Consider the following 26,080-nt stretch of genomic DNA (forward strand, 5'->3'; position numbering starts at 1 on the left):
GTATCCATTGGGCAAGGCAAAACACGGCATTTTAAGGAGATCCACTCTACGTATATACGTGCACGCACGGCAAACAACGGTTTCATGGATGGACGATCTGGAAGTGGATCTTTGGATGTAATTCGTCAATTCTGTTATTCTTTTGAGGGTACTCGCATTGATAGCCTTGATAATTCTAAGCCGAGTAGAAGCCGCAATAACCCCTGGGATATTTCAGGAGGACCGCCGTCAACGTCATGGTGATGCGACACTATCAGGCAAACGTGGGTGCTCACAGGCAAAGGCGTGGTTTGGCGGCTCATTGAGCAGAAGCATGTGGATCGGTCAAATGATCAGTCCGGAGTTTGGGGCATCGAAGGACCTTCACGGAATTCATCATCCTCATAAGACCGCAAAGCTGAATGAAGGATAGCAATGACCCTTTATGCATCACATACATGGGCAACAATCGCTGAGCATGCACCTGACCAAAATTTGGTCGTACTCAGAGACGGGTACGAAGTGAATACAATGCATAGAGACCCAAAAGGAGGAAAATGAAATCTAGGCAGTGATAGCTATTGCTGCCACACCCAGTGCCAACGAAGTGTCTGAGCCGTCCTTTCCTTTCAAGGCAGAATCTAATTTTTCTTGCCAGACTTTGGTTACCTATCAGCCAGTAGAGGAACATGTCAGTACGTCAGTCACAATGTCTTTCCAGGTATCTTGAAGAAGCAGACCAAGATGGTCATCGGACGTACATCGTACTCATAGATCCATTGAGTATTACCCGCCAGACCTTTTTGGACGATCTCTTCAACGAATTCATCATCGCTCAACTCAGCATTCAAGCTCTTGACTTCTTCAGCAGTTCTTGCATAACCGTCTAGAACTTGATATAAGGCTTTATAATGTGGGGCCCGGAATTCATCGTATTCTTTCAAAGCATTAGGGATAGTTGTTCCGTTTTTCAAAGCTTGATCGACCGCTTTCGATAAGACGTATGCATCTTCAAATGCGAAACATGCTCCAGCACCGAAGGCTCCCGATAGCGCTATTAAAACATATCCACACACGACAGTCAGCTATCACATCGTCTCGGCAATTAGTAAACCGAAAGCAACTCACGATGTGATGCATCACCTAGCAATGCAATTCTACCACCATGGATGACTGATTCCAATCTTGGACCACCGAAAATAGCGAATTCCAGCCATTTCTTGGGAACGTCCAGTATCTTCCTAATGGTCTCGCAGTATCCCTATGACGGTCAGGAAATTGTCAGCGGCAGTTTCAGACTTTTCGTGAGGGTAGTTTGACTTACCGTGTAATGTCCAATCACCTCTTCCCTTGGCACTTCAGTCCCCCAACTGACCTTCGTCCCATTCTCATCAGGTATCACAGCCCTTGTGGCAATCTCGAATAGACCGTTGTCCAGTGGATTGGTGTAAATATGCGTTTCTTTAGTATGCCAAAAGCACGATCCTTGTGGGATATCTGGTATATGCGCGACCTCTTCTCCAGGTATTATGATTCTATAAGCAGTCTTTCCTGTGTAACTTAGCTTGTGATCTGGGAAGGCATAGCTTCTAGTCACCTGTCCAAAGGATCACTATGGTCAGCTTATCTTTGGCAGTATGTCATGATACATTGTCACTTACTGATCGAATTCCATCAGCGCCAATAACAAGGTCAAAGGGACCTTCACTTGTCCCATCTTTGAAGATCAATACCACTCCCTCCTCTCGCTCCTCGATGTCTGCTAATCGTCTATTGAGCTGAATGAGTCCTTTTGGAACGGCGGATAAAAGTGCATTCTGTAACTTGTACCGTTCAATTCGAGATCTGGCAGGTGTATCTGGATCGGCTATGAGGCCAAAAGGTCAGTCATTTATCATAAATTTCGCACACGAAAACTGGTTGTGCTCACTACTCTGGTATTTTCTGCTTATCAGTTTCCCGTTCGTACCATTTCTATTCTCCACATCGATTTTCGTTCCATCCCCTCTGTTCGTGAATTGTTCAATTTTCTCTGCCACCCCCATCAATTGCAAGTGTCTCCAAGTATTCTGGTTGATACCGATACCCTAGGAACAACGATGTCAGTCCACTTTCAAGACCCGATCACATCTTCAGCAAAACAACTTACAGCTCCTATCTCTCTCAACTCCCTCGCAGCCTCGAAGACGCTCAAGTCGACATTCTGCACTCGAAGAAAGTGGATTATAGCGGCCAGACCTCCAGGCCCAGCACCTACGATGGCTACCTTGAGTTTCTTATCAATTGACATCCTGGTTTCGTGGTAGTGATGCTTCAGCTATACTCGAGGGCGAGCGAGTTAATCGTATGGAGTTCCTTCCAGAAAATTATTGAAAAAATCATCCATCTCTTTAGTCATCACACAGGTCTGTTTGGAGCCGTTGTTCGGCTCGGATCGTATCTCTTCGGATAAACAGCATGCACAAGCAATCTATTGAGCTGTCAAGCTAATTTGTATTTCACTCCCCAGTCATATGTGCAATTAAGTTGTGAACATCAAGTTGAGGTTATCTTAATTTCAGGGTCTCGAAGAAATCTCGCAATCGATCGACAAGATTGCGCCATTCAAAGTAATCATTTTCGGCGGTATTCCGAGATGACAATTGCCACAGATATGAGCCGAAATACATCTCAACGACGAAGACGTGCTTGCCAAGGGACGCTCTGGGCGTTTGAGCTGGGACGACGACTCGGCTCTTGGTACTCTCTCGGCGCCGTATGTCCTCTACCTCCTGCATTACCAAGCCGGCTTTTTTCTGTACGTGGCAATATTTTACACACCTCGAAGGAACTCCCAAAAGGAAAAAGAAGACCAAAAACATTGATCGATGATGGACTGCATAGACTGTGTACTTCAGGCCACCAGCAAGTAGACATGCATTGCAAAGAGTATCTAACAGAGACGCTATATCTAGTAAGGAGTCTCAGCCATGGCAGAGATTCTAACAAAGTGACGTCTTTCGCCCTTGTGATCATGTACAGGGGTGTGTCCAACAGCTCGGCTGAGATTCATGTCAGTGGTAATCCTACCACATAGCCATCAAATCACTCACTTGTCCCAGATGACAACTGTGCCAGGCTCGTAAGTGGCTCTCATCTGGATGTCACCACTTCGTTGCAATACATCATTCAACAATCGAAGTGTAGAGTCGGATTCTTCTTTTTTGAATCCTTCGATGTACCTTGGCATACCGTTTCCTTCACCGGCACCGATCGCCCAAAGGATCTTTTCACCTGTGGCAGGATGCGTTCGGACTACAATAGCAAATCAACTTTGTTCTCGTCCGTTCTACATCGCTGATACGCAACTTACTAAGAGGGTGAGATCTCTTCTGAGGGCTGAACCTCGCGGGCAACCCCTTGGACTTGGCGTACTCGATCATACTCGTATTATCATGAACGATCTTCAGACCCTCGAGTGTTTGTTTGTATCCATCAGATAGCTATAGTAGGCCAGTCAGTTAGCCGTTCTCGATGGCTCCGTTACCTACCTGTTTGTATGCCTCCGTTGCTGAGACAAAGAGAGTATCACCACCAGTCTCTGGCACTTCAAGGGCAACGAAGAAAGTGTATCCAGGTGGCTGCTGCTCTGCTGTGTGGTCAGAGTGCCAGACGACAGAGCTGACAGACTGTAAGTCCGCTGGCTTGATAGCGCTGAACCGACTGGGGGTGTGTCAGCCACCAAATCCGGTTACGATTGCCAGTACACGCGACTGAAACGTACTTGGCAGCTGCCGGTTCTTTGTATACGACGTGCATCTAGAGGAGAAGTTAGCCAGGTGCATTAAACCAGATACTGTATATGAAGATACTAATCGAACTCACCTCTGGGATGCCTTTTGGGTAAGGCTGTGTCCTTATGAAGTCAGCATACAGCAATCACCCTAGCAGAAAATTACTGAACACCTACCATAGTCTAAAACGAGGTCAGCCAAGTCATCCTTCACAATCCACGATTGTCTCTACTTACAGGATGGATGTGAAGTCTACCGAAATGCCTGGCAGTCTCCAGTTGTTTCTCCACGCCGATATCCTTGAAATCTTGATCACGGCTGTGAATGTGTTCACATTAACATTTCCCAAATCAGTCCCACAGAAGTTTGAAAACTCACAAGATGACTACACCTCTCTCAGCAGCCAGCAAAGCAAGGTCATCCAAGCCCTCTTTGGTCAATTGAGAGAGTTGAACACCCTTTTGAGTCAAGAGGTCAGCTGAGCACCGTCGATGATCCTCTGTAGACTTACCCTAATTTCTTCACCAATTCTGGGCGTGATAGCCTTATGTTTCGAGCCGGGTAAAAAGAGATGCCTCTTATCAGGTGTACCTCTTGTACCAGGGTCTACATAGTTGATTTCTTCCCAGTCTGGGAAAGTAGCATGTTCTACTGAAGGAAGATATTGAGGATATCTTGGTCCCTAGTAATCATTTATATCAGCTTCAAGTACATCATTCATCGTCCCCAGCCGAGCAGTACTGACATCGTCTCCACCTCGCAAGTCAAGTCGACCGATGTTGCTGGTCGCTTGGTTGAGGTTGGCTGTGGTTTCAGTCTGGATTTGCGATGGCATGGTGAGTCAAGTATCGCAAGGTGATGATCGGAACGGACGAAAGATACAATTACAACTTGTCCAAATTTAACTTTTTCCTGTGCTAAGATGATCCTGATGTGGATTCCCTTCAGTACCGGAGTTTTACGGTCCACTTGCTTCGCCATGCATTAGAACACCAATCTTGCCAACCCCGAACAACTGCCAGATGGTAATCTGAAGGATCAACGACAACGAACCTTTACCGACTGAATATCGGCAATTTCATCAATAGAGAAATTAGCATCGATGTCGTCAGACTTTTCGGATTTGAGCGATTCCGCTATTCTCGGCAGGAACGCTTTAGACGTCAAGCTTAATTTGAACTTATGCTTCACCAAAATGCATAAATGACTCGTGCCAAAGCAACCTGGCGCTTTCAAATACAGGAGGTAACGATACATAGCGTGATACCAAGTTTATGATATGCTTTACCAATCATACGCGGATAAATTCCAGTGCCTTACTTCTCCTTGCCTTCGGACTTGTTGATTGGCATTGCCACTATTTCGTATTTGATTCTCCTCCTTGGACACTAGAAAGGTTAATGGATACCATTCTATGTCGGACTTGGCGATTCTATGAAAAGGACGGACTGTCGCCAAATTAAAGATTTGATGATTTGAAATGATACGAGTGGCACTGGCACTGGCACTGACTCTCGGTGGAGCGGAGGAGCGAGAACATCAGACCATGTATTGCGACATATTGGTGATTTGTGGCAACACTTTTTTCCATGGAAGGAGACATCGAAAATCGGAACCATAAGAAGCCAGTTATGATTGACAAAAAATCTGAGAGTCTTTCAGCATACCCCGGTCAAATCAAGCTAGCATATCAAAATGGCTCAGCCAATACCAGCAGAACTCGAGATCAGCAAGCATGTCCCAATTGATGATGTGCCAGCACTCAACTCGTACGAGGAAGAAGAAGAGGTCGATCATGCCTATCTCGCTGCACCGAAACAAACCAGATTCCTTAGAGGTGTCCTCCTCCAGATGATCCTCCTCGGAGCGTGAGTATCTGATCCACCCCGCAGAGAATGTCACGGGTAACTGATTTCTTTTTAGTTTGTCGTTCGTCGGACCATCTCTCGCAGATGCCATCTCAGGTCTTGGAGGTGGTGGTCTGAAAGATCCCGATCTTGCGAACCTTGCGCAGGCCTTGAGTTCAACCATGACATGTATTGTAACTCTCTTTGGTGGACCTTTGATCAACAAGATCGGAATCAAGACCGCTTGTGTCATCGCTTCCTTCGCATTCTTCTTTACCGGTAGTGGATACTAGTCAGTCTGCCACCAGCTTTCATCGAGAATCGCAGCTGACTGAGGTTATGATCATAGTGTGAACCTCAAATACGGTATCCAAGTTTATCTGGTGATCGCTCGAGTCATTGTTGGAGGATCAAACGGTTTCTTATACGTTGCGGAAAGTACCGCGATGTTGTCCTATCCTCGATTCCAAGATCGAGGTACCTATATCAGTGAGTATCGCCTCACATCTTGATGGTACAAGAAATGATACAGCGGTCAGGCATCTGGTCCGCCATGCGAAACAGTGGAGGTATCATCGGCGGTGCCATCATTCTTGCGACCAACTACAAGACTAGCGGAGCAGGTGCAGTCAGTGCTGCCACATACCTGATCTTCCTTGGGTTCGAAGCTTCTGGGCCTATTTGGGCGTTCTTATTGTCCCCGACTAAGAAGACCAGAAGACCAGATGGTACCAAGATCCCTACCTCAAAAGAGATGACCTGGAAATCGGAGTTGAAAGCTTTGGCATTACACTTCAGACACCCAAGAGTGAGCTTTACCACTATGCGGCTACAATCGCACGCTTCTGTCGCTACCACTGATCGACGTTATCTCCCAGACTTGGATCATGGCTGTACCTTCTTTCTACTCATTCTTCTTCTTGGGAACATACAGTACCTTCTTGGCCACTCATTTCTCGGTCAGAGCTCGTGCTCTAGCTTCCTTCTTAGGACGTAAGTGCGATACCTTCAAAAGTGATTTTACGAATGTAACTGATTGGGACACTTCTCTTAAAATAGCTACCGGAGCTGTCTGTACCGCTCTGCTGTTTGGTCGATTCCTCAACAGCAAAAGGATCTCTCAAAAAGTCAAGATCTGGCTAGGTATGACCTTGGTACTCGTTCCACAACTCGCCAGTTTCATCTGGGTCGGTATCGAGTGGAACAAGTATCCAAATAAAGTCGCATTGGATTATGATTTGTAAGTGCAAATCACCGGAAGAGAAATCTAGATGCTGATCAAAAACCGTGTCATGTCGTAGGAGTCGATCAACTTGGGCAGCAGCATACCTCGGTCAACTGCTCATGCACTGTTCAGGATTCTGTTTCCAAGTCTACCTATATTGGATCTTGGCTACTTTCTCAAACGATCTCAAAGCAGCTTCCAGAATCGGTGGTACTTTCCGTGCGTTCGAATGTGCCGGTCAAGCCACATCGTTCGGTTTGGTGTCTAAATATCCTAGAGCTCTCAAAACCTTCTACTTCAACGCTTCTCTAATTGTCCCAGCCACGATCTTCATGATTATATTGGCCAAGTCAGTCCCCGAAACTCCGGCAGAAGTCGATGATATGGTCAAAGGTCTAGACCAAGTGGCAGAAGACGAGGGTGTCGAGAGCAAACAGTAGATGATATCTGTGGAAGGGGGAGTGAGTTTTGAGATCTATAGATTGAATTGGTTTGAACGGTCTTATAGAGCTCTTCGTACTTGATCATTCAACCTACATGCATTCTTGGTTCTATTCATCACAACACCTAGTAACGCCTTGGCCCATTCTAGCTGAATAAAAATTCGTGGAACCCTAGTGAGATATGACGGGCCAGCATTTTTTTCCCAGGAATATGAATGCGTATTGGTATTTCAAGTAGATATGTGTATATTCGTTCGGCATCGAAGCATTTTAAATTTTCCAGCATTCTACCAAGGTCCCACGGTGGTCTGTAACCATGTGAAGGATGTGAACTAATGGTGATTTGGGTGTTTGATAGCGTCGGCAGGCAAGCCGGCCGTGGCATCGATAAGACGAAGGGGCATGAACATGAAAGGCGATCTCAGCAACATGGTGTCGTTGCCATCCAGCATCTTTTGTTCCTGAACCAAGGTTATTCCGATCACCCGTTAGATTTTTACTTGATCTGTTATCCTTATTTGTCTTCTTCCTGTAATCCTTGCTCTTGCTGTTCCTTCTGTTTGCCTTTCATCGCTCTTATCCTCTCTACCCTCTCTTCTTGAGCCATTTCGAAATCTTTCTGTCTCTCCTTCCTTATCAATTGCACTTCCAACATTCTAACCTGTTTACCTGTCGATTCGAAATCACCTATTAACCCATCTGACGACAAGCCGTCATCGAACCTATCGAAGTATAATGCCCATATATCCTCTCGTTCATCTTCCTCAACAGCGATGAACCCTTCCCATCCTTCAAATGTCATTCTTTTATCTACTGACGTACAGTCCCATGGTCCACAACAATGACCCTCGGCATCTTGCTTTACACCATATTTGATTTCGTGAGTATCGCGATCGACGTATATCCAATTTAAATGGTTCTGCTCATTGATCGTACTGACCAATCCTTCGCCTTTGTACCCCGCTCCAGCCCATTTGTTTTGATTGGATGGGTATGGGAGATAGTAGCCTGCAAACGGATGGACAGAGTTTGGTGGGAATTTCGATTGAGCATGCTGAATGTATAGCTAAAAAATGAGTGGAAGAAAGGTGCCTGGGTCAATTAAAAGTTCCTGCTTTACGATATGTCTGACTCATCAAACAAAACACAGAACGACAAACATTGGCGATCGTTATCACATGGTAGAACTGACTACTCACTTTGTTATCTTTCAATACGACTAAAGAACCTTCGAATTTCTCGCTGTATCCAGGAATAGGGGTAGGTAATCTGGCAATCATGTTGACTTTCTGACCACGATGAGCCTCCTTGGCTTGAGCCTTTTGACCATGTCTTACAGCCTCCGTAGTCCCTACTATGGCTGGGCAGGCTGCCACGGCACTTAATATGCCTAATACCATTATGTCGAGTCGAAAATGGTCATTCTGAACGAATTTAGTCGTCAGAAAATGAAAAATCAAAAGGAAACACTGAAGATGATCCGTTGTTGGGAGGTCAGCACAGCCAAGCTATGACGTTGCAATTTCCCCTTATGAGGAATGGCTCCAGTCTATCCAACGGAGCTACTCATGACAACAAAGGACGCATTGACCTTGCAAGGGATATGTGTGTCCAAGGGGTGTTCCATGTTATTCGGAGAAATGCCTGGGCACACAACATCGACCGCGTAAAATGAAGCACACCGCCACTTCAGGAATTCAGGGATGTGATCGAGGCATATTAAACGGGAAACGACATGAGCTCTAACGACATTTCAGCAGTAATCTATGGAGACATGCATATGGGTTCTATCTTCCGTTCTATATTCTATGTTATGGTATGTGTATGTATATCTAATCGCTACAAAAGTATCTAATGATCCAATGATTTCTATCTATCTATCCATGTCCTAGAGCAATCCAATGGTGATATCACCCTTGATCCTCGCCGAAAGATGAACTTCCACATCCAAATCCAACTGAATCCTAATCCTCAGACTTCCACCTTCATCATCATCCTTACCGTTTTTCTTACCTACGTTCTTAAGGTTCTCTTCGCCTATAGTCTGACTGAGCTGTTTCCTCTTCTTACCTCCGAGGGGATTTAGAGCGACGTCCTTGATGGCGCTAGTAGCTTGATCGGCTGTCTTGGTAACGCCCTCGACGGTATCGGTAGCTTGGTCCGTTACTTCGTTGGCTGTATCTGCAACTCCCTGTCCTGCTTCTCCAGCTTGGTTTAATCCATCCAGTGGTCCGTCATTGTTATCATCCTCGCCCTCAGAGTCAGAAGCGTCCCGTTCGCTGTCATCACTATCGTAGTTGGGTGGTTTGTTACCGTTCTGTTGTCTTTGGATTTTTCTTTCTCTACGCAAAATCCATCAGCTCAGTACCGGTACGACTTGAGTGATCAAACTCACTGTTGTTTCTCTGACATGTTGTTATTCTTGTCGTTCTCTGTATCACTCAAGTTTTCTTCTGTGGCAGAGTTGGGTTTCTTGGTAGGTGTGTTCTGATCTTTGGATCTAAAATTGAACATGTTTCGAAGAAGGGAAAAAGCTCAAAAGTATCTACGCCATTTCCTTTAATATGTATGAAGAATAGACTACAGGTCAATACTACTAACGTGTTATCCTGGAATTCTTCAGTAATAGCGATGATATAAGGTGCACAGACGGCTGAGTAATGTTCAACGTCATATCGAACAAGCATGTGACGATGAAAGTTGAACAACCTGATTATATGATGTCACATACTCCCAGGATGTCAGTCCCAGCCCCAGCTTCAAGCTTCAGGTGACAGTCCTTCATACTCTCTCGTAATTCCTAAGAAGCAGGAGGAAATCCCCATATAGGGTTCCATTGGTCAAGCATCGAACATTCCCTTTCCGCAGAACCCACGATTCAATACATGCTGTGCGAGGCAGGAATCACCCTCTTTCATTTGGCCTGCTTCCCCTCGGCCGTTAGGGATCCTCCAGTCCAAGGTGCACATGTTGGAAAAGGCTTGACTGATCCTGAAACTGATAAATGAAATGCAGTATTTATGGCTACGGGCCGAGAATTTGATTTTAGCTGGAATGAACTCCCATTTTTTGGTAAGATGACGCATGTCATAGGGAAATCCCCTGAATCGCGCAGAACCCACCCGCCGGGAACACAAACCTTAAATGCGCATGTAATCCGAGTGCATACATGAGTTTGCTGTTATCACCTTGAATTTCGGGATGCATGGTGCGTTGCATTGACGAGCGGTTCTAAAGACAGGATATGTTCAGCCTAGCCCCATATATATCGAGCGAGGGAAAATGTTAGCTGCATACTTATGCGATATGTATGATTAGGATGACATTTGATATCATTACGTTCATACCGTGTATCGTGTATATGAGCTACAAGTAAACATTTTCCGACATATGAGACATATCCTCAATATACACGTCCACCTTCTGCTGTTTTGCTATACTTCTGATTTATACCTTTCCTCCCCGGTCCATCTCAAAACACAAAGCCATGATAGAGCGAGAGTGGTAGTGATGGATGATAGACGATTAGAGTAAACCAATAGTGATATCACCTTTCACTCTAGCACTCAAATGAACTTCAACATCTAAATCCAATTGAATTCTAATCTTCAATGAACCCGAATCATTATCCTCTTTCCCATCCTTCTTACCGACATGTTTCAAATTTTCTTCACCAATCTGTTCAGATAACATCTTCTTCCTCTTCCCCAATGGGTTTAAAGCTACATCTCGAACAGCATTGGTCGAATCGCCATCATCACCTGGTTGACCAGGTTTGATCATTCCGTTAGAAATGGTATTTTCAAATGGAGCTTTTTCATCGTCTGCATATTCTTGTTGGTTGGATTGATTGGATTCTTGTCGTTGGAGCTGTTGTCTGTGTTAGGGAGACATATGTATGTCAGCCCAGGGATCGGAAAGGGAGATGCATGCGCTAGATGATGGGATGAGCAAATCGTGAGAGTTCACTTAGAAACAGATCAAAATCAAACGGATCTGTTTCCAGCAGGAATTATGGCTATCGTCTCCACACCATACAGACGAGGGAATGAAGGAAAGAGGAGGGGAGAGAGTCCATCGCCACTCACTGTTGTTGGTCCGACATCTTCTCCTGTATTTCTCTCAATGGGGGTGTATACTTGATTTCGACGAGTTGTTATCTGGGTAATGTCAAATGACTCTGAAGGTATTGGTGTATTCGTAATTTCGTTGAAGTTGCGTTGTCAGCATGGAGTTGAGGTTGAATATGACTGTCGTTGTCTTATATATACATTGATCCTGGATACGTTGGACCCACTCATTGACACAATCCAACAACCCATCAACGTCATTTCCATCAATTGACAAAGGATTTAACGCATTTTCACTCCATAGTTGGGAGTGATGTCACATAGACGTCAAAGCGTCCTTCCGTCGTTTCGCATTGTCACTTATACGCGATGAAAGGAGAATAAGTAGAAAGAGAGGGTCTGGATGTGTGTTGTTGTGTTGTCGGATGGCTCATGCGTTAAGGGTAACACTGCGATTGGTCTGTTCAGCTTTGCATCAGGTCATCCTGTTTTCCTCGTCTGATGTCGTGGTCCCATGGTGGGATTGCAGAGTCCAGTCTTGCATGTTAGAACGATACTCGATTGATACAGTGTCTGTGACAATGCAGATGTGGATATAGATGGGGATCCAAAGGATGTTGATGCCATCTCATCTTGTACTGTACCTGTCCTGCGCCCTATGATGGGGTTGTCGATGACGTGTATTTCTTTCAATATATCATTTTAAGGTACCATCAATTATCATATCACATACACCCACGCTCGGATCTATTTTCGGCATCTCCAATCACCAACAAACCCCCCCAACTCTCGATCGTTTATCTCTGACCCACTTCTAATCCTTTTCACACTTTCGCCCAATTCATCAAATATCATAAAAAGTGTTTACAGCTCGATTCTAAAGGTTTTTACTAATGCTTCGACTCATTTTGACCTCATTTTCGAATCACCAGCCCCCTCGTATAGCATATTGCAGTCTTTGAACGATTCTTACATGCTTAGGACGAGTGAAGATGGACTGATTAGTCTCGAGGCTAATGGACATACTAATGCTGAACACTTTCGATGGGTTGGAGTCAGAGTATACTCACTCAGTTGGGTAGGAATGCTTGGATGGATTTCTAATGAAGATGCTAATGAAATGTACAGTAGTATAGTATGGTATACTTGGATTATGACGGAACAAGTTGAACCATGTTCTACACCTTTCATGCACTAACATATACTACCCTCAATCAATTCATCTTTTCTTTCTTTTCTTTGTGTTTTCTTCTTCTTTCTTCTTAGAACTAAAACAAGCAATGACCATTGATATAAACGATCCATTCAAGTATACCTCGATGACAAGGAGAACAACAAGTATGATATACAGTAAACAATGCATACGGATGGTAAATCGGATTCGTCCACATACAACGATAATAATTCTGCAACTGAAGAAGATTTTGATTCGATTCATTCACCAGTTCATAACGAAGTACGATATTCATCGCTGTCCAATCAATCCCTACTCTCAACGCCTACATTTACACCTTCATCACTTGATCGATCCCCGGATATACCCATCATCTCTCCACCGCCTTCACAATGTTCTCTTTTCAATCAAGGTTCGGTACCCGAATTAGAATTCTCTCAAGCTTCTCAAGTATCAACACAATTACAAACACCTCCTTCTGCCTCCTCAGGCAAGGCCCATCGTTATGCGCAGCTTGAAGACCCAGACAATCGCCTCTCTCCTTCTACTCCGTCTGCTCGCAAGTCCAAGTCCGTTAATCATGCAATCAAACAATTATCGCTCACGCCGCCCGCTTCGAACACCACCATCACCCTCCAATCACCCATTGTCGCTCATCGTGATGATTCTCCTTCGTCTAGAATTCAACAGCTTACACCTAGAAGGAGACATAGAGATGGACAGGAGACGGAAAAAGACATACTAGACACTAGCGCAGTGAAGGTGGAATTGGAAAGTCCACTCAGGAATTTAGGATTGGGTACACCAAGAGGACATCATCGAGTTGAGTCATTTCACTATCTCGCCGAACCTGGTACCCCTCCTTCTCATTCACATTCCCCACTCCCATCGTCCACGCCAGGTCTGGATAGCCCCTTTAGGAGATTAGGGCTGGGTACTCCTCGAGGTCGAGGTAGAACACCACCTCTTTCTCCTCAACCTCGACCACAATCCATTTGTGATTCAGATGAATTCTCCCCCTCACCCTCGCCATCGACCTCTCCCCTCAAGAATAGAACCAAAGCCCAATTGCATATCCCTTCACCAGGGTGGATACCAGATACACCAACTCCCTATCGATTTTATACCCCCGGTTCCATCTCACATAAACCAACTTATGATCTCACACCACCCTGTCAACCGATATTTACACCTTCCCCTTCGAGAGATATCAAACCTACCATACCTCCTACACCCTCTCAGATAGAGTTAGAAAACAACAGTGGAGATGGTGAAGTATCGCTCAATTTCATCTCGCACGTATCGATGGATGGTGGCATACTCGCCGCCTTAAGAAAATACAAAGATCACTACCAGCGCCAAGTAGTCAATATGAGAGAGTGTGGTGGATTGAATATGTTCATCAATCCGCCTAAAAGAGGAGTTAAGAGGAGGGAGGATGACGCGGAAGTGAGAGAGTCTGCAAAGATATTTAGATCGTTTGGTTAGTCCCCTTCGCTTGGTCTTGTATACACCTTATCGCTTGAATTTGAAATTGAAGTTAATGAGAGTGACTGATCGATCTGTATGATAATTCCAACTTAGATGAAGAGTTCCGAAGAAACTCTATGGCTCATGCCGTACATGCGACGAACCTGCTCTCTCATGATAGGTAAGTACTGTAGACCTTTGGTAAACCTTACATATCGTTTTCACCTGCCTCATTCCTCCTCAAGTAGACCTGCCTGCTGACAGAGCTCTCTGTCCATAGACATCTTCGAGATCATTCCAAGGAAAGTATCATTACAGAAATGGAATTAGCTGGAACGCTGGGTATACCAACGCTTGTCATCCAGTAGGTTGACAATCCTGCGATTATGATTATACCTGATCCTGATTAATCATTGATCTCGAACTGATCGGAGTTTCTTATATACTCTAGTCTAGGATCGGAAGGACACGACGTTGATATACAGGGAGATATAATAGATAGAGATAGGCTGGACATGCTCATGGGTGATTTGCAGGATATACTGGATAGTACGGAAGGAGTGGTATTGGCGATTGAAAATACCGTGAGTGATGTCCACGTTCCCAACAATTTCAAACCAAATCAAACTGAACCAACGCTCAATTACCGTGATGATCGTCCTGGCAGGTCCATCCTTCACCCACCTCACTCACATCACTCCAATCACTTGCTCTGCTCCTCGCTCTGTTCCCCCACCCACGCTTGAGAGTATGTCTCGATCTCGCGCACGTACATATCGCAGAGCTTGATCTGAACGATCCCGAACGTCAGGAAGACCTGATTGAGTTATTGAAGAAGATAGGTAAAGGCAGGATCGCAGGTGTGCATGTAGGTGGAGGAGGAAGTGAACATGGTGGTCAAGGGAAAAGACATGTTGGGTGAGTCGGGAAGGACGTTTTAATGCTTGATGATAACTTACGATGACTGGTTAAAAATGAATTGCATTTTGCAACAAACAGTATAGGATAGTAAGCACTGTTTTGGCATTTGTCTCCCCTTCATATCCGTTATCCGTCTATCTACCACTAGAGCAGACATATTCTAATTCCACTTTGGCGATATCTAGCGGTTCAATCGAACTTTCATCCCTCCGATCAATCCTCTTACATCCAATATTTCATTCAATCCCTATCTTGCTCGAAACACCACGGTATCATCGATACCATCGACGACCTCGCAGTCATTCAGAGACCGGGACTAAGATCAAAAGGATTCCGGCCAGTAGGGTCGAAGAGTTGGAAGAAGAAAGATCTAAATTGGAATCTAGCTTCTTACAATATATCGTCAATCTACCTGATACCGACTGGGAAGTAAATCAATATAAGTTACTTAAAAGATATCAGAGGGATAAGAAAAAGATCGAAAATAGAATATATAAGACACTTTGTAAGAGGAAGGACAGGGCGAGTGCGATGTGGAAGAGGTTCGGGGAAGGAAGGAAGAGGGAATTGAAGTGTTTGAGAAGAGTCCAAGGTGCAAAAAGGAGACGGATGAGGGATGAGGGATGAAGGGGGAGGCTGATCACGATGTACCAGTGTCATGGTTATCATACCATCAAAATTTAATGACTTGAAACGTTGTAAGGAAATAGGATCTTGTACTTGAAAGTTTTCAAACCATTGAATTATCCATCAGTAGAATAGGGTTATTCCGTTGTGTCGAACATCGTTAGACTAATTGTCTTGGTCTTCTTCTTCTTATGGCCCCTTCCGTATATTGTACATCATACGTGTTATACATATATATACCCATGCATATGCTCATGATGTATCACCTTCCGATGAATAATCAACCAAGTTGAAGTTTCCTACTTCCTTCCCAATCCAGCCCATTCCCTCATCTGCTGAACTTCCACGACCCTCGCCCCACCCCACCCTTCCCCCTCTTCCTGTTCTTGCCCGAGTGCGCGAGACTCTTCTATACACCTCAACACGGAATTCGCAACGTGATCAACATGCAGTGGGAAAGTCCTCATGGATTCCAAAGCACCGTGTAAAGGCGATTTCGAAGCGAATGGATTGGGTATACCTGATCTTAAAGATAGTTTGGATGAGAGGTCGATGAGGAATGCAGGGAGGGTAGTGAGTGGACGTATGTGAGGGTGATACATCAACCCTGTAGTACAACAAACTTTGTATATTAGTATATATCTTTGACATACGAAGATGAAAGCTGAATTGTGAATTGTTGAAATAGACGAATTTTTGGGAAGGCCAAACATACCCGGTCTGATAAATATAGGTTTTACTATTTCATTTTCATTCTGTCCATGCTCCTGTTCAGGATGATTATACACCTGACACCTCCTAGCTATTTCCAACTCTGCTTCTCTCTTCGTCTCGATGTACCTAGACGGGATTAACGGTCGGAACGCATCTGCCGCTGAGATGTAGATGAATTGTTTGGCTATCGACGAGGGTGTGGATGATGAAGAGATAGAGGTAGATAAGAATGTATCGAGCACTTTGATAGCTACATTTTCGTTCTCAGTAGGGTCAGCATATGATATTTCTATACTATCCAGATCTTTGATTATCCTACAGAACAGTATAACCCGATATATTCGAATTCATTTAGGTGAAAAATTCAACTCACCACTATCCCTATTCATCCCTTCATAACCCCTCTTCTTATCCCCCTCACTCTTCAATGGATTTCCATCCCCTCCTCCCAGATTGGTAGACTTGATCAAACTACCCGCTAGACCCAATAGATCACCCTGACGTATGGACGCCTTATACCCCGTATCTTCGAGTAATATCCCAAGTGTGTGCACTACGCTCGTTCGATCTTTGATTAAATGCTCGTATGTCGATGGATCAAAGGCGTCCGCTTGAGCCCATTGGACTTTTGAGGACCACGCTGGACTGTGTCCTGCGGGTGTGGTATAGGGTTTACCTGATGAGCTGTAACCAGAAATAAGTCTAGGTCAGCTTATATGTCCTCGTTTTGAAGAAGGAGATGAAGTGTATGGTGTTGGTTAGTATTATGGTATCAATTGATTTTGGAAAGGAAGAGGCAATGCCGATTTGATCGCAGTAGACGTCTGACCCACCTCATACTGCTCACTTCCCATCCCTTGGTGACTGCAGCTTTACATATTGCCGAGCCTATGAACGATCATGTTAGATAGGGGTCGTGAGCTGAAAGTTAGAACCGAAATATAGCACATACCCAAAAACCCATTCCCTCCCACCACTAGTAACTTGGGTACAGATGCTGCCATTCCGAATTAGACTGTACAGAGACCGTAACTGAGGTAGTCCACGATGTTAGATATATAGTAAGATTCTACTCTAACAAATCGAAGGACGAACGAATAAACGAAATCGACAATCGGACAAGTTAGGATGATCAACCTCCACCTTTCACACTTGCACTCAATCTCACCATTCCATTAGTGCTCGTAATGCAGTCAATCGTCCTCACTTGCTATTTGATGCGATCAGAGGTAGATCTGCTGGCTGATTGTTCATGAATACCAAAGAACACTTCGACCATTCATTCGCCTACAAATCAAATCTTATATGTAATAATTTATTTACAAAGGACGGAACAAAGCTAAAGCACAAACAGGTAGAAGAGGTACAACAGTTCGAAAGAAGAGCAGACCTATTGTCCACCTCTCAGTCTAAGAACCAAATGTAAAGTTGATTCCTTTTGAATGTTGTAATCACTCAAAGTTCTACCGTCCTCTAATTGTTTACCGGCAAAGATCAATCGTTGTTGGTCAGGTGGGATACCTTCTTTATCTTGGATCTTGGATTTGACATTGTCAATCGTGTCGGATGATTCAACTTCCAAAGTGATTGTTTTACCAGTGAGACTAGACAGAAATGGTACATTATCAGCTTCTATAAGATCACCGTTCATCTGGAAAGCTGACTCACGTCTTGACAAAGATTTGCATACCACCTCTCAATCTGAGTACCAAATGGAGGGTAGATTCCTTTTGGATGTTGTAATCAGACAATGTTCGCCCGTCTTCAAGTTGTTTACCGGCAAAGATAAGTCGTTGTTGATCAGGTGGGATACCCTCTCTGCAAGACGAAGTCGCAATCAGTATTATGTATATAACCAACAGACAGTCTCGATGTTCGACTCACTTGTCTTGAATCTTTGACTTGACGTTATCGATAGTATCGGAAGACTCTACTTCAAGCGTAATGGTCTTTCCGGTCAAAGTCTTGACGAAGATCTGCATACCACCTCTTAATCGCAATACCAAGTGGAGAGTAGATTCCTTCTGGATGTTGTAGTCGGAAAGAGTTCGACCATCTTCGAGCTGCTTACCAGCGAAAATGAGTCGTTGTTGGTCGGGGGGAATACCTTCCTTGTCTTGAATCTTGCTCTTGACGTTATCGATGGTGTCGGACGATTCAACTTCAAGGGTGATGGTTTTACCGGTGAGGGTTTTGACGAAGATTTGCATACCTCCTCGGAGACGAAGCACAAGATGGAGGGTAGATTCCTTTTGAATGTCTGAGAAGATAAGAACAGATGTTAGCTGTGAACCAACCCATGGGATCCAAGTGTGGAAGCTAGCTTACTGTAATCAGAAAGGGTTCTACCGTCTTCGAGTTGTTTACCGGCGAAGATCAATCGTTGTTGATCGGGAGGAATACCCTCTTTGTCTTGAATCTTCGATTTAACGTTGTCGATGGTATCAGATGACTCAACTTCGAGGGTGATGGTCTTTCCGGTAAGAGTCTTAACGAAGATTTGCATACCACCTCTAAGTCTCAAGACCAAATGGAGAGTGGACTCCTTTTGGATGTCTAAGACGACCGAATTAGTCAGCAACATCCTGCATAAATCGGAAAAGGTTGAGAAGGAAACTCACTGTAATCGGAGAGGGTTCGACCATCTTCTAATTGTTTACCAGCAAAGATCAATCTCTGTTGATCGGGAGGGATACCTTCCTTGTCTTGAATCTTGGATTTGACATTGTCGATGGTATCGGATGACTCGACCTCGAGGGTGATTGTCTTTCCGGTAAGGGTCTTGACCTATTGCCGGGACCGTCAGCTTATCAACCAACGATGGCATGAAGTGTAAGTTGACTTACAAAGATTTGCATGCTGCTCTGAGTTTATCGCAGGTAGGGTTGTATGAGTGAGTCTGTAGATCGAGAAGAGGAATGAAGAGGAGGTTGATAAGTGAAAGAAAGATAGGAGGAAGAGGGTATAATCAGCATTCATGTCCTGATCGGTAGTTCATGAACATCGGCGATGGTGAGTGTTATCAGTCCAGGAGGGCGTAGAAAGGCGTGGAATGTAGGGGAAGATAGATGGTAGAGCAGGGGAGAATGGATGCGCGGTTTGAAACGCAGTTACAGAAGGATAAGATTGGGTGGCAACGATCAGCGTGTCACGTCTTATCGCCCATCGTCCAACCACTGATCCATATGCATCCATCCTCCCTATGCATCCAGCGCATGTATGCCTGTCGTGGGGAGTGAGGAGGGAATGAAAGAGGGAGCGAAATACTCACAGTGATGTTTGAATGGATGATTGGGTTACACGTAGTAGATAAGAAGGAAGGAAGAGGGGGATGAGTGATGTGAATGGTGTGATGATCTATATATATGTTTCCCCGGGTATCCGTATGGGGAAATGACGCTTGCAGTAAGAGAGAGTACCCTGCAACCCAGTCACTCGTTATCTGACTCAGCCATCTGAGATACCGAGCACATAAGTAGACGGAGAAACGGGTATGTCCGAATGTGGCATTGGATGACGCGTGTCTGGGATATGCACGGTTCACTTCTTGACCGGTTAACCCAACTGGAGTGTCTGCGTCTTGGTTGTTCGTAGCGTAGCCTTGCTTGGCCACTCACACACCCACTTCATCATTTGTTACATACTCATAGGAGTCAGTCTTTCATCTCATCTCATCTTGTTCTCATCATCATTGTCACCTGTCACTATCACGGTCATCAACAAATAGCATACCATATCATACCATCAACATACCCACACACACTCGCGTTTGACACGCTAAATACGACCACAACCACAATCTCATTTACTGAACAACCTTCATTAACGTCAGCAAGATCAAGAACCATACATTGTACTTCAACTCACTCCACGTCTATCTGCCCCCTCCTTTGAAGACCCAACAGCAACCACAAGCAAATAGATCATCATCCAACTCAAACTCAACAACAGCAATACAGCAGGATCTAACGTATAAAACCAGTAAAGCAAGAATCACTCCAACGTACAAACGACAATGTCAATCTCACTTCCTAACGGCACTCTTCTCGCCGCCCCTTCCTCCTCTTCTACGCCCGTCACATTATCAGCCGCTGTGACCAGGATCCTACACTTAGCTAATTTCTCGGCAGAGTGAGTCTGGCATTTCTTCCCCTTATTGGGAACCGCCATCTGTCCTCTCACCATGTCTCGAGAGAACTTCTGAGCTCTATAGCTGACAGCTCTGGTACTGCTTCGCAGCCTCAAGACTCGAGACCTTCAAAACATGTTCAAAGACTGGGAAGCTGAGAAAGGTGGATTTCGAATCAAGTGGTTAGATGACGTTAACGCTTTGGTTGTATTTGCTGATGCTTCGATCGGTGAGTGGTGTCTGAATAACATATCCAATTTCCGTACACTATTATAAAACCTTCTGTCTTTTGCTCCTTTATAGTTCATCGTGCCCAGGTGTACATCTCCTTCATCAAGCGGTGAATAAACTAACTCGTCATATTCACACCCATAGCCAAACGAGCCTACCTCTCTCTCCTTCTCCATCCCCCTCCTCAATTCTCAGGCCTTATCAAACCCTATGACCGACCCGACGCCGCTCAGATCATCCAATCTCTCGCGGCACGTTCATTAGGCCATCGATCAACCGGTTCAGCACTCAACGGATCAATCTCATTCCCCTTCCCTACCAATAACGATCCTGCTCAACCCCAAATTCACTCTAGGGCTATGTCAGTAACCAACTCGCTCAACAAGGGTGGTTCGGGATCCATATCAATCCAACCTGGAGGATCAATCTCCAACGTCCTCAATGGTGGGGTAGGGGGACATGTGAGAGGATCGACAGCTCCTCAACGTATTGGTGGTGGTGGTGGTGGTGGAGGTGGGGGACATCATCGAACTTCCTCAGCAAGTTCATCTTGGAATAATCGAGCTAGCGGTTCATTCGGTGGAGGAGTATTGAGTTTCTCTTCATCTTCTGCAGCAGCCAACAAGTTACCTACACATAATGAAACTTCCCCTCATCCCCATTCGCTCGCTGCTTCCAGGTCGACTAGCGATTCAGATGGTGAACCAAATATCGTCATTCTAGATCCGTCTGCCACCCAGGGCTTGAAAACTAGATCTAGTACAGCTCCGAATGGTAATACAAATGGGAGGGGTAGAAGGGAAAGTGTAAGTGCGGAGAAAGCTATGAGAGAAGTTGAAAAAGCTTTGGCATCGGTGGAAGCTCAGGGATAGTCAGTTAGGATAGAATGGGATAGGTTGAGTGGAAGAGTTTGATGTTGGACATTTATTTGTTTGGTTTGGTATTCTTCTTGTTAGTTTTGTGTGTTTCTGTTGGACTGGATGAGAATAACATCAATCGAGGGATCTATCGAGGTTTAAGGTGAAAAAGGCGAAGAAGTAGAAAGAGGATTAATTGCGTGGAGAAGCAGTAAACAGTCTTGTCAATGTTGAGGGCTTTGTATATAAAATCATTTTTCCCCATTCTCATGACATCCTCGTATGTCACGATGCGCATTCAAAATCACATTCATTCATTTAAATCCACTTTATGAACAAAAACTATCCTTATGTCATACTTCTACTCTCTTCGTATTCATGACTTTTTGTATAAACATGCATTACATTACATTACATTATTTTACTTCATTATATGTATATGTGTGTGGGTGTTATGATACTTGGAGCGTACTATTCGAATGGCTGATCGTATCCTATGATACTGCAATCCACAAGAAACCAATAATATCCTATCTTCTATCTCTTATCTACTATCTCATCTAGCTCTATCTGATCATCACCTACATTACTTCTGTTCACCTTCCAGACTCCCATGACCACTCCCCCTTCTGCTCCTACTATCACTCCCACCAGTCAAGTTCGGACTAAGTACCTGACTAATACTACCACCCGTCATCTGCGGACTTAACTTCTTACTTGCGCTATCTCCCGTCCCAGTCCGTTGGGGAGTAATCGCTCTCTGTTGTTGTTGTTGTTGTTGTCCGGTAGGTCCAGTCAATTGCGGACTAAGTATTTTCGGTGTATTTCCAGTCAACTGTGGACTTAACGCTCTAGCAATAGTCGTTCCAGTATTTTGTGGACTGAGTACTTCCCCATTAATCATCTTCCTCAAGGTATTTTCATTCTTTCTCTGTCTTATCCTCTCAGCTTCTTCCGTTCCACCCGTTTTCTTCAACTTCTTACTTCCCAATTTCAACTCTTCTTCAAATTCATCAATTTTATTCATCTTCTCCTTTTCACGTTGTCTTTGCTGTTGTTCAATAGCTTTCAATCTTGAATTCGGATCACCTTCTTTAGTTCGGATTTCCATCAACAAATTACCAATCCCCCCCTCGGTATTTTCCTCTTCGGTTGAGTCAGGTTTCATAAAAGCTTTACCAGACGATGCTACCCTTCCCCCGTTTATTGTTCTTTGAGTGACAAAATCCTTCACATTACCAAATATAACTTCCACATCATCTAAATCCTTCTTTAGATCCGTACATAATTTAATCTGATAACTTAACAATTTTTGTTCTTCCATCACTCGATGTAATTCAATTTGCCAAGTTGCTCTCCACATAGGATCGGCCAATTGAACATCCGAACTTAACTGATCAACTAATTTCTTAGCTTTTTCCAAATCATTTTGTATAGTGTTCATCTGTGATTTTGAAGGAGTGACATATCTCTTGGAAGCATCTTCTCGAGCTTTATCGATGAGATCAGAAACATCTTCAACGGATTGGATCGTATCTTGACATTGTGATTCAAGTTTCGTCTTTGAATTATCTAACAAGGCTCTATTACCTCCCATCTTGGTTTTGACTACATCCCTCATAGCTGAATTCTGAGTCCGTAATTTCCCAAATGATTCTTTCGTCTCGTTTAGGAAATCAACGTGAAGTTGACGCACGACTGCCAGGTCTCTTCGAAGGGATTGTAGCTCGTCATGCTGTTTTTGCAATTCAGCTTCTTTCTCCGGGGTGAGCTTGGCAAGCCCGCTTCGAGGTGAGGGCGATCCCGGACGCGGACCGGTGGGAACGGCGGTAGTGGATGAAGAAGGAGCGATGGTTTCTGAAGATGGTCGACGGACGATGGTGGATGGACGAGACATTTGAGCAGATGGCGATACAGCAAGTAAGGAGGGCGAAGGTGTCATAGAGTGTCGTCGGGTAGAATCAATCGTCTTCTTCATATCTTTTATTTCCTGCATCAAACTCGCAAAGGTAGTATCGAAATGCTGTTTCACTTGATCAAGGGCTATACCCCATATTACAATTGATAATCAGCCTACATTCAATTATGCTAGATTTGGTAGTACGAGTAGACTTACGCTCGATGTTCAAGTTCAGCACACAACCATCTTTCAGTTCCTCCATATCCTCCAATTCAAATTGTACTCCCGTCCTATTATCCCTGATATACACATCCGGGAAATCCTCCATCCCCGGATCATATTCGAATCTCTCCATGAAGAGTAACCTAAGATTGGACATACTGACAGGTAAATCCACCGTGGCCTTCTTCACCTGTCTACCAATCTGTAAGAAAACCGATACGCTCGTCGGAGCAGAAACTGACGAACGAGGTCTGGGGGTAGCATTTTGACCTATATCATCCGGATCGGGAGTCTTGACCACTCGAACTGATCGATCAGATTGATCATCTGACAGTACATCACCAGTGGGCGTGGTGGGTCTAGCCAGCTCGCCATTAGCTTGTAAATGTGTAGTGGAAGTCGGCGAGATGAGTGGATCTGCGTCAGCAGATACAGCTTTGTTTAGAGCAGCATTGGTAAGTGATTCAGGCAAAGCTGGCATGGGTGGTGGTCGATCTGCCCTCCTTGTAGGTCTCTGGGGACTACCGATACCTGACTTCTTCCCGGGAGAACCAGGTAACATCTTGTTGAATGTATAGCTCGAGAATCGCTTTGACGCTCTTCTTTCTAACGCATCAGATCTCTGCAAAGCAGCCAGAGTCGCTCGCGTTTCTGGAGGTACATCTGGTAAACCATCTATGGACTGACCGGAAGCCGGGGCCGGAGGTGTAGGAGCCGGGCGTTGAGGCTCGTCAGGCAGATCGAGGCCTGCTGGAAGGTTGAGAACAGGTAAAGAGGGTGGGATGGGAGGTTGCTGGTTTGAAGACTCCTCAGTCGTATTCTGGGGTAATTGTTCATGCTGTTTCGCTGGACTTCTATTTGAAGGTGATCTGATAGGCGATCCATTGGTGATATCCGAATCCGCTGAGAACCTCGATACCGGTCTCTGAGAGCTATAACTATCTCTGCTGAATCTATCTGGTCTGGGAGGGGGTTTGCTCGATGGTAAATTATGCACTTGAATAGTCGGTGGAGGTGAAGGTGCAGCCGGTACGGGATTGTCGATAAGTTGATGTCTTACCGGTTCTTGCTGCATGGGGACGGGTGAAGCTGATCGTTTATGCTGATGAGTCTGCTCAGGAGCCCTCATACGTGGTGGACGGAAGGCATCTGGAGGTGCCGGTCTACTAGGCAGACCAGTCCGATTATTCCCTCTTTCCGCTAGAGCTGATGAGGAAGGTACTTTGGTACTAGGTAAATTTGAATGTTGAGAAGCTGGACTGGTCGAGCTGGTTGATCCACCTGATTTGTGCGTCATCCTATGATCATTCTCAGGTGGCGGAATTGGGATCGCTTCCCCTTTCGACGGTTTGCGTTGTGAAAGTCCAGCTGATGGAGCTGTTCCAGTCGGCTGAGCCGTGGGCATGACTACTGCCGGAGATGGATCATTCCTCTGTCGATCTTGTATCAACCTCTTGTAAGCTGCTTGTTTCTGCTTCAACCCATGAAGGAGATTATATATGATCTGACGGATCTCAGGGAGGTACACTTCTAACGTTTCGTGATTCTGGTCGTAAGATAGACATTGCTCCAAACATGCTCGTAAATCTTGAGGTATTGCGTCGAGTTCGCTGGGAGTAATGTCCAGAGTCAGTTAGGAATGAGGTGTGCTTTGAAGGAGACATGTTTGAGCTCACTGAGTTGATATTCCTGCTCTGTGGAATGCCTGTATACAAACCTCAAAACCATTTCCTAATCTCACATAAATATCGCTGACCTGTTCGTTTATAAGTGTATATATCAGCTGGATCACTCCAACATTACTTCGCGTAAGTAAACGAGGGCACATGGCAGATACCACTCACATCAGTCTCTGATATAAGAGCTTGCGACCATTGTTCCAACCCTTGCAATAGCTGCTTTGTAGTGACCAGTAATCTAGTGATGGAAGAATCTAGAGCAGAAGTGTACTGGCCCTATATGTACCATTAAAACAACAATAAGATACTGCATCTGATATGATACGATATTGGTAATATGACTTACAGCTGACCTACTCGATCCACTCGACCTCCTAGGGGGTTGACTGGAACCACCACCCTGGCCATGTCCATTCCCACCAGCTTCTCTACCTATAGGACTAGGATCCAAACCCATATTCGGTCTTGCGTTTGCGTCGAAGGATGAGGAGGTCGACGATGAAGTGGAAGTGGAAGGACCAGGTATAGAAGTAGGGTACGATATATTGGGTCTTGACATTATCTTTATGTTCGTTATTCGTAATTGTGATTGATGATAATTGATCGAGGTAAAGGATGGTGATACTTGAGCGGCGCGTTACTACACTTTGTCAAAAGGTGTATCGTATGTTTCGTGGAAGCTATCCTATCCTATCCTATGCTATTCTGTTTCTTTCCTTTCTATCAACCACGACTCTTGAGTGTACTGACGACCATTGATTGTACACGGTGATATGCAGAGGAGTGAGAGTGTGAGAGATGATCCAACTGTACTGTGCT

The 26,080-nt window shown here is 44.8% G+C and overlaps 11 protein-coding genes across 11 annotated transcripts; 3 read left to right on the forward strand and 8 right to left on the reverse strand.

The window, feature by feature from the left end:
• Window positions 1-543: 543 nt before the first annotated feature.
• Window positions 544-2,269, reverse strand: V865_004208 (uncharacterized protein; the record flags this gene model as incomplete). Its single annotated transcript, XM_066227993.1, has 7 exons — window positions 544-648; window positions 741-1,033; window positions 1,108-1,240; window positions 1,304-1,576; window positions 1,641-1,846; window positions 1,910-2,066; window positions 2,129-2,269. The coding sequence occupies 7 exons, from the start codon at window positions 2,267-2,269 to the stop codon at window positions 544-546; spliced, it is 1,308 nt and encodes a 435-aa protein (XP_066084090.1).
• Window positions 2,270-2,929: 660 nt separating this feature from the next.
• Window positions 2,930-4,587, reverse strand: V865_004209 (uncharacterized protein; the record flags this gene model as incomplete). Its single annotated transcript, XM_066227994.1, has 11 exons — window positions 2,930-3,020; window positions 3,072-3,273; window positions 3,332-3,461; window positions 3,510-3,681; window positions 3,743-3,777; window positions 3,844-3,867; window positions 3,929-3,934; window positions 3,989-4,070; window positions 4,131-4,210; window positions 4,264-4,434; window positions 4,498-4,587. 11 exons carry the CDS (start codon window positions 4,585-4,587, stop codon window positions 2,930-2,932), a joined length of 1,083 nt encoding a protein of 360 aa, XP_066084091.1.
• Window positions 4,588-5,447: 860 nt separating this feature from the next.
• Window positions 5,448-7,264, forward strand: V865_004210 (uncharacterized protein; the record flags this gene model as incomplete). The annotated part of the gene is made up of 7 exons (XM_066227995.1): window positions 5,448-5,620; window positions 5,676-5,891; window positions 5,949-6,088; window positions 6,139-6,407; window positions 6,478-6,592; window positions 6,659-6,839; window positions 6,901-7,264. The coding sequence occupies 7 exons, from the start codon at window positions 5,448-5,450 to the stop codon at window positions 7,262-7,264; spliced, it is 1,458 nt and encodes a 485-aa protein (XP_066084092.1).
• A 517-nt stretch (window positions 7,265-7,781) lies between these two features.
• Window positions 7,782-8,667, reverse strand: V865_004211 (uncharacterized protein; the record flags this gene model as incomplete). Its single annotated transcript, XM_066227996.1, has 2 exons — window positions 7,782-8,333; window positions 8,467-8,667. The coding sequence occupies 2 exons, from the start codon at window positions 8,665-8,667 to the stop codon at window positions 7,782-7,784; spliced, it is 753 nt and encodes a 250-aa protein (XP_066084093.1).
• Window positions 8,668-9,155: 488 nt separating this feature from the next.
• V865_004212 (uncharacterized protein) lies at window positions 9,156-9,781 on the reverse strand (the record flags this gene model as incomplete). The annotated part of the gene is made up of 2 exons (XM_066227997.1): window positions 9,156-9,609; window positions 9,663-9,781. The coding sequence occupies 2 exons, from the start codon at window positions 9,779-9,781 to the stop codon at window positions 9,156-9,158; spliced, it is 573 nt and encodes a 190-aa protein (XP_066084094.1).
• Window positions 9,782-10,792: 1,011 nt separating this feature from the next.
• V865_004213 (uncharacterized protein) lies at window positions 10,793-11,372 on the reverse strand (the record flags this gene model as incomplete). Its single annotated transcript, XM_066227998.1, has 2 exons — window positions 10,793-11,144; window positions 11,356-11,372. 2 exons carry the CDS (start codon window positions 11,370-11,372, stop codon window positions 10,793-10,795), a joined length of 369 nt encoding a protein of 122 aa, XP_066084095.1.
• Window positions 11,373-12,694: 1,322 nt separating this feature from the next.
• V865_004214 (uncharacterized protein) lies at window positions 12,695-15,529 on the forward strand (the record flags this gene model as incomplete). The annotated part of the gene is made up of 6 exons (XM_066227999.1): window positions 12,695-13,994; window positions 14,096-14,162; window positions 14,262-14,345; window positions 14,433-14,565; window positions 14,649-14,899; window positions 15,088-15,529. 6 exons carry the CDS (start codon window positions 12,695-12,697, stop codon window positions 15,527-15,529), a joined length of 2,277 nt encoding a protein of 758 aa, XP_066084096.1.
• Window positions 15,530-15,828: 299 nt separating this feature from the next.
• Window positions 15,829-17,247, reverse strand: V865_004215 (uncharacterized protein; the record flags this gene model as incomplete). Its single annotated transcript, XM_066228000.1, has 5 exons — window positions 15,829-16,136; window positions 16,245-16,493; window positions 16,617-16,927; window positions 17,077-17,131; window positions 17,196-17,247. The coding sequence occupies 5 exons, from the start codon at window positions 17,245-17,247 to the stop codon at window positions 15,829-15,831; spliced, it is 975 nt and encodes a 324-aa protein (XP_066084097.1).
• A 386-nt stretch (window positions 17,248-17,633) lies between these two features.
• V865_004216 (polyubiquitin) lies at window positions 17,634-19,101 on the reverse strand (the record flags this gene model as incomplete). Its single annotated transcript, XM_066228001.1, has 6 exons — window positions 17,634-17,847; window positions 17,912-18,061; window positions 18,128-18,503; window positions 18,572-18,799; window positions 18,865-19,030; window positions 19,090-19,101. 6 exons carry the CDS (start codon window positions 19,099-19,101, stop codon window positions 17,634-17,636), a joined length of 1,146 nt encoding a protein of 381 aa, XP_066084098.1.
• A 1,157-nt stretch (window positions 19,102-20,258) lies between these two features.
• On the forward strand, window positions 20,259-21,475 carry V865_004217 (uncharacterized protein; the record flags this gene model as incomplete). Its single annotated transcript, XM_066228002.1, has 3 exons — window positions 20,259-20,374; window positions 20,483-20,601; window positions 20,748-21,475. 3 exons carry the CDS (start codon window positions 20,259-20,261, stop codon window positions 21,473-21,475), a joined length of 963 nt encoding a protein of 320 aa, XP_066084099.1.
• A 571-nt stretch (window positions 21,476-22,046) lies between these two features.
• V865_004218 (uncharacterized protein) lies at window positions 22,047-25,820 on the reverse strand (the record flags this gene model as incomplete). The annotated part of the gene is made up of 5 exons (XM_066228003.1): window positions 22,047-23,503; window positions 23,577-25,192; window positions 25,259-25,338; window positions 25,427-25,537; window positions 25,608-25,820. The coding sequence occupies 5 exons, from the start codon at window positions 25,818-25,820 to the stop codon at window positions 22,047-22,049; spliced, it is 3,477 nt and encodes a 1,158-aa protein (XP_066084100.1).
• Window positions 25,821-26,080: the final 260 nt, after the last annotated feature.

Source organism: Kwoniella europaea, chromosome 1, assembly GCF_036810445.1.
Source record: "Kwoniella europaea PYCC6329 chromosome 1, complete sequence".
Classification (NCBI taxonomy): domain Eukaryota; kingdom Fungi; phylum Basidiomycota; class Tremellomycetes; order Tremellales; family Cryptococcaceae; genus Kwoniella; species Kwoniella europaea.